This window comes from Molossus molossus, unplaced genomic scaffold (genome assembly GCF_014108415.1).
Source record: "Molossus molossus isolate mMolMol1 unplaced genomic scaffold, mMolMol1.p scaffold_m16_p_10, whole genome shotgun sequence".
NCBI classification, from domain to species: domain Eukaryota; kingdom Metazoa; phylum Chordata; class Mammalia; order Chiroptera; family Molossidae; genus Molossus; species Molossus molossus.
Window position 1 is genome coordinate 4,725,929 of NW_023425345.1, and position 6,687 is coordinate 4,732,615.

General features: G+C 54.6%; 1 protein-coding gene across 1 annotated transcript; it reads right to left on the minus strand.

Annotated features, from left to right (window-relative positions):
- Positions 1-1,506: 1,506 nt before the first annotated feature.
- On the minus strand, positions 1,507-5,226 carry APOBEC3A (apolipoprotein B mRNA editing enzyme catalytic subunit 3A). The gene is made up of 5 exons (XM_036252695.1): positions 5,130-5,226; positions 4,188-4,329; positions 2,617-2,890; positions 2,082-2,196; positions 1,507-1,788 (listed from the first exon to the last, which is right to left on the minus strand). Exons 1-5 carry the CDS (start codon positions 5,156-5,158, stop codon positions 1,758-1,760), a joined length of 591 nt encoding a protein of 196 aa, XP_036108588.1. The 5' UTR covers positions 5,159-5,226; the 3' UTR covers positions 1,507-1,757.
- Positions 5,227-6,687: the final 1,461 nt, after the last annotated feature.

Sequence of the window (6,687 nt, forward strand, 5' to 3'; positions counted from 1 at the left end):
ACCGGGTGTGAGTGGAATCTGCTGGAGGACTGAGGGATTATTTGTAAACTGAGTGATTTATTGAACCAGAGATTTCTCTCTCCCTCTCTCTCAATTTTATAATAACCTTGCCTTTGTTGAAGATTATCTCAAATATTGTTCTGAATGCCCCACAATCAACTGTCATGCCAGCCCCCAAGGTCAGTCACTGTTACTCTCCATGTGCTACAGGTGAGGAACCCCAGAGCCAGTCCCGTTCCCTCTGCAGCACCCATGGGGTCTCCAGAGGAAACACCTCTGGAAACTGATTGATGGGGTATCCCATCAGCAGCCCTTCACGCTAGATCATTGCTATGGTCCTGTCCTCTTTCTGCTCCCTTGGAATCAGGCATGATGTCTGGAGGTAGGCAGCCATCTGAGGCTTGGAGGAGACCAGCAAGAAAGACAAACCCCTAGAGCAGAGCTTGGGGACAGGGCATTGGCCCTGGTGCCCGTGCCAACAGCAACCCTGAGCAGCTGAGCCAGGCCCACACCCTGCTAGTTCCCCCCCCCCACACACACACAGGTCTTGTTCTGTGAAATAGGGACTTTCAGCCCCTCTAGGCAGCTTGCTGACACTGGCAGCCACAGTCCCCTGACACCCAGCCTTCTGCCTTAGGCTCCTTCTTGCCCCTTGTCATCCCACCATTGGCCCTCGGTCCTGCTTTGCCCCTCTCCTGTCCTTTTCTTCTATCTCTCCAGGTCACTTATCAGTTATTCCCTCTAACTTGTGTCCTCCCTGACTTAGTCCTGTCCTCCCACTTTGGCCACGGTCATCATGACTGCCCTTATTCTTTATCCCTCCAATGTCTCACACTAACTGATTCATCCCCTAGCCCCTGACAGTCATTGTGTGAGGTTGTGACACAGGTGGCCTCGACATGTGAGCTGAAGTCTGTGATGAGAGACCTGGGAGCCTTCGCTGCCCGGAAAGGCTTGTGCAGAGCACCCAGGTGCCTGGGGCTCACTTGGCATGATTCAGGCTCCACGTAGACTTTGCTGGACACACATGTGGTGCCTCCTTGGGTCCTGCTGGGCCCAGGTACTGTTAAGGGCAGAAATGATCCTCTGGCAGGGAGGCCCCTCCCTCTAGTTTCCTCTCCAGAACACCAAAATTAGGAATGACCTGAGGACTGGAGTAATTCCCAACCCCCTTCCTGTCAATTTGGATTTTTCTTCCCAGTAGTTACACTGAGTCTTTCTCTTGTCTTCTCTTATTGCATGGTCTGTCATTTCAGAAACAGCTCTGCTATCAGTATGGTATTTGTCAATGAATTTAGATATTTGAATTTTAGAATGTGTTCCTATAAATGTTATTCATTTTTATTTGACCAATGGAATTAGTGTAACCACTGCCCTCCCACGAAGGTCCCTACAACAGAAAAAGTTATTTGCACATTTGTACATGTCTCAAACTATTTGGACTTTATGATACATTTACAGAGAAAAAACATTTTGTTGGCAATTTTATTGCTTTGGGTTTAAAATCAAAGAAAATAATCATTTCTTTAAAAATCAACATGGATTGTGATAGTATTGAGTAAAATGTTACTGGTGTATATTCACACACCATAGATTTTAAATGAAGAGTAAATGAATCAAATTTTTAAAAATTTCTTAGGAGCTCATTGCCTTTTGCTGGTTTCTTTGGATCAGTTTGGAGATGGCGGCAAATGGTGAGCTTTCATTTCTCGATGAAAGTGTTTGATTCGTCATTCGCCAGAAGACTCCTGCCTTCTTTAGAGAGATGACATCCAGCCTTCAGTTTTTCTGATTGTAGATGGAGAAGGTGGAGTTGTAGGGAGCAGATAGCGAGACAGGCGGAAAGGTGAACAGAGAAGAGATCTGGGGCAGGTAGAAAGATGGGGAAGGAAGGAGGGACACAAGGAGAAGAGAACGCAGAGGGACCTTGTGAGAGTTGAAGGGAGGGATGGTGCCCAGGAGGGAGCGGTTAACCCAGTGGAGGCCATTAGCAGAGGAAAAGAAAGGCCCAGGGAGAAAAGGTGAGGAGAGAGGAGGGCGAGGAGGGTAGGAGGGGTGGAACAGGAACAGAGGAACCTCACCTGATAATTTTCTCCAGCTCCATTGACAGGTAATTTCTGGTTTTATCCAGGTTATCTTGGGGCTGGAATTCTTGGCCCTTGTTGTCCACAAATGTTTCCCAGCAGTACTTCATCTCTGATATGGAGCAGAGGAAGTCAAGGTGAGCTCCAGTTTTAGAGAGTAGGGAGGGGCCACCCAGGAAGTGACTCTAAGGGACACACTCTCTGCCTCCTTTCTATTTCCTCCCAAGGGACTTAGTTTATCCCTCAAATTCTTTCTTCCAACTGGAATCTAAGGCAGCCCCATCACCTTCTACCAGGTGGTACCTGGGTCCTATTGCACACCTGCCCACCCTCTCTCCACTCCCCAGGACTACCTCTCTCCCTGAATTTTCTCCTCCAGGAAACTCCCCAGTCCTCCTCAGATCCCACCCACCTCTGTGGGCAGCTAACAGGTTTGTCCACTAGACATTCTCAGCCAGCCCCCCTCTTTCTAGCAATTTCCCCAGGGGCCTCTGTCCCTGCCACCTCCCACCCTTACGAGTCTCTTGCTGACCTTTGCTGGTCATGATGGCAATTTGGGCCCCAGCATTCTGCAGTGCGAGCAGCCCTTGTTTATACCCGCTGATGCTATAGATGCGGGCACAGAAGATGCTCAGGCTCACATGGCTGTTCTCGACCAGGAATGCAGCCAGTTGTAGGGCACAGTCATAGCAGGGGCTCCAGGAGATGAAACAGGTGATTGTGCAGAGCTTCTCGTCCAGGTTCCAAGAAGGGATCAGATCCAGGAAACACAACTCTGCATGGCGGCGTGGCCCAGGGTTTCTGCCCTGAGCACAAGAGGGAGAAGAGTCCTCTGTCACTGGCTATTAACATGGGGAGGGGGAGGCCGGGACTAGGGTGAGACAGGTGAGGCACTAGCCTTGGGCACAAAATTAAAGGGGGGGGGGGTGCTCAGCATCAGCATCAAGGTGAATGACATTTCAGTGCAGGATTTACTTGTCAAAGGTTAGGCGAAACCCTCGATAAACACGGAATCAGCATTTTAGCAAGGTCCAGGTCGGCAGTGATGACGAGTCATCTCACATCAGCAGACCAGGGCTCTGCCCAGCACTGCAATTGATCAGTCTTCATTCAAGATGTTGATATTTCGTTCACCATGGAATTTGCATTAATTTTTATTTTTAAACTATTGCATCAAATATGATTTTATCTTGATTACTGAGTTGCTGGACCCCCTCTATTTTGTGCCCGAAGTTTATGCCTTCGGGAGCCACACCTAATTGGGCCCTGCAGGGAGGAGATGAAGAGCTGAGGGCAGTGAGGAGGCAGGTGAGTGCCAAGGCCTGACGCCACAGCAATGGGTGCTTCCTCCAGGGAGGGATTTACCCTGCTGCCCTATCCCACCCTCCCTCCTGTGCGCCAACACTTCTACAAGCTTCGACTCTGGGCTTCACCCTGTGCTGAGCCCAGGGGTGATACACCTCTGCAGGGAGGGATGGGGTGAGGGGCACCAAGGCAGAGGTGCCCGAAAAACAGGATGAATGTCACTGTTTGGGGCTTATAGGGCTTGGAGACCTGTCTACCCACAGAGGGGAGGGTTTTCAACCAGGGGTTCAGAGAAGAGGAATAAGTCAGGCCGACCGTGCTGGGAGGGGATGGGGAGCTGGGGACCAGGAGGCAGCCCTGGGCTGGGTGTAGCTAGCAGTGCAGCCGTGGGACCAGCTCCCTGCCAGGATCGAGTGACTGGAGGGAGCATCAAGGGAGATCATAGGCTCCCTGGCGAGAGGCTGCCCTGGGCAGGGTCCAGGGGGAACCAGACCCCTTGTCCAGATGCCCTTCCCTCCATCCTGACCCCCTCAGAGGCATGGCAGGAGGGGCAGGCTGAGCCCTGGAGCCTGGGGTGACACTGGGCTGGTGATTCCAGGCCCTTGGACACTATGACTACTTTCTTATGTGTAACGCAAAGCTGCCAATCACAGCAGAATTTGTCCTCTCTGTCTCTAGGCAAAACCACAGCAGCTACGGGGACCAAAGGGACAACGTTTACGGGACATCCCTTGTGCACTGAAAACCTCCTCCCTGAGTGTCCCAGGATGGGGAGGCCCTGCCTCTGTGGCCCGTCACCTGATTGCGCAGGAAGCCCTTGAACTCCTTCACTGGGTCCTGAGAGTCGTCCTTGAACACCTTCACCTCATAGCACAGGTATGTTTGGTGCAGCTGTGTTTCACCGAAGTTGTGCGTGAAGGTGTATTTATCCATCAAGTGTCTGTGGACACAGGCAGGAGGAACCCAAAGGCGTGGGGCTCTTCTGGGGATCACCCAGTTCTCGTGCCCTTCACCCACATCCCTTCCCCTTCACCTTGAGCTTCCCAGCCAGACCTACAGAGGATGGGTGTCCCCTCACTGAGCTAGAGCCACCTAACCTTCCTCTCTGACCCTGACCCCTTCCTTCTAGGGCTCCTGGGGACACTGGCTCAGACCTTCCTTCCGGGTCCCCCCAGGAGCAGTGCCAGGGCTCAGAGCTCTGACAGGGGCCTCCCCTGGCATCGCCGCCCTGCCCTTGCCCGCTGGCCCGTGCCCTGCTGGGTGCAGGCCCAGCGGCACTTTTCCTCTTGTCTTCAGGCTGAGCTGCCCAGTCACCAGCCAAGCCCCTCCCCGAGTGGGACCATCAGGGAAAAGAGAAAGCAAACTATTCTTCTAAAAAACATTCGTGGTATTTTCTTTCTAATTATGAAAAGAGTAATGCCCTTATAAAAACAAAAACATAAATTTGAATGCGACCTCCTAGTCCACAGTTCAGAGCAGAAAGAATAGATCTCCTAGGGGGTGGAGGGGCAGGAGGAACGGGGCAGCACGGGTGGCTCCCCAGGGTCCGGCCCTGGGGCCTAAGGGAAGCGGGTAGGACCAGCAAACTGAGCATCAGCCGAGGGGTCCTGGCTGGACACAGAAGGGCCAGCAGGAGGGAGGTGGAGAAGCAGAGGAGTCCCCAGGGGAGATGGCAATTCCCCATCAGGGAACCTGGGGGAGGGACTCAGAAGCAGGGGTGCTCCCAGGAGCAGGGGGTACCTGTCACTGGGTGCTTGATCGGCCTCCATGTTTCAGTTTTTTCACTGTCCTTGGCTCTGTGTCCTTTGCTTCTCCGCCTGGTCACAGCCTGTGGCCTCTGCCTGTGATGCTTTCAAGGACCCAGGTGCCTTATATGCCATCAGAGCACGAGGAAGCTGCTGAGTTGGCAATGCTGCACCCCACCCCTTTCCTGACTCAGGCCACTCATGCCACCCACATGGAGTCACAGAAGAAGGAACCTCTTTTCTCAAATGTCATCTCCTATGCCCTCAGGGACAAGTTAGGTTTCTATGTCTCTGTTCTGACAAAGGCCCTACCTGGACTCCATGACTGACCTGGGCCAATGAGGTCTCAGGAGGTTGGGGTCACGCTGGGCAGCATAGCACAGCGAGGCAGGAGGTGATCGGACATGTGTTCATACCCTGAGGAAGGTCCGGGCACAGGACACAGAGCCCCCAGAGGACAGGTCCCAGGGCGCCCATCTCTGAGTCCCCCGCAGCAGCCAGTGCAGGGCATGGTCCAGGCTCCCTGCAGCCTGCTGGGCAGAGGGGCCTGGGGGCGTGCGCGAGGAGGGGACTCTGCTCGGAGAGGCAGCAGAGGGCTTCATCTCGGTGCAGGAAGGGAAGGGAGGGACAGACATGTGCTGGGCTCTCCTTAGGAGCCCACCTGTGTCTTAGGTGTTCGTGTTTGTCCCTGAGCGGATGCCCCCTGTCCCAGTGACTGTCCATCCTGGTTCCTCCTAGACACCCCCGTGCTGGCCCAGCGCTGCCCCCCAGGGCAAGTGCCCAGCTCGGGAGAGCCGGGCCGGCCCACTGAGTCCCAGCCTGGCTGCCTACACCGCAAACCACGCTGCTCACCCTTTCAAGCTGTCTCGTCACATCCTGAAGGTGGAAACCTTCCATAGTGTCCCCCTTTTTCTCAGGTGGGCGCCCCTCCACACACACGGACAGATGTCCTCTGCACTGAGGCCCCTCCCATCTCCTATGTCCTCTCGACCTGGTGCCCCTTAAACCAGACTATGTTCTCCTGGTTGGTGGCTCTGGTGGTTTCCAGGGTGTGGAACACGTATCTGGGTGTATGTGTGTGTTCTACCAGTGTCCCTACTTCAGAGGTCATGTTCTCCACCCACAGTACACTGTCCACACCCAGGAATTTCCAGACACCAGGCCTGGGATCCCTGAGAATTGCCCCGCACTGTCCCCGGGCCTGCCTTCCGGACAGGGACAACGGCGCTCTGCTCCAGGCCAGCTCCCCTGGAACCCGAGGCCCCCCGTCACTCAGCCCACAGCTTCTGAGCGCCCACGCCTGCCCGGGGGCCAGAGGGCCGGCCTCCTCCGCACAAACCCTGTGTTGGGGCAAAGGGTGACCAGAAGAGCGTGGGGTCCTGATGCACCGGCCTTGTGCCCTGGGGGACCTTGAAAGGTGAAGCCCCCATGCCCACCCCGTCCCTTCCCAGGGGCTGCTGCAGCCAGAGGGCCAGCACCTGCCCGGGGCTCAGCTTGGCGTCGCTTGCCCCCCAAGCACATGTGCTCTTGAAGGCTCTTCTGGAGTCTTGTGG

Excerpts from the sequence above, each read along its gene's own strand:
- APOBEC3A (XM_036252695.1), bottom strand. The coding sequence starts at position 5,158 with ATGGAGGCCGATCAAGCACCCAGTGACAG. Across the intron at positions 2,891-4,187 it reads AGGGCTTCCTGCGCAATCAG|GGCAGAAACCCTGGGCCACG; the intron begins GTGACGGGCCAC and ends TCTTGTGCTCAG. Across the intron at positions 2,197-2,616 it reads TGCCATCATGACCAGCAAAG|AGATGAAGTACTGCTGGGAA; the intron begins GTCAGCAAGAGA and ends GCTCCATATCAG.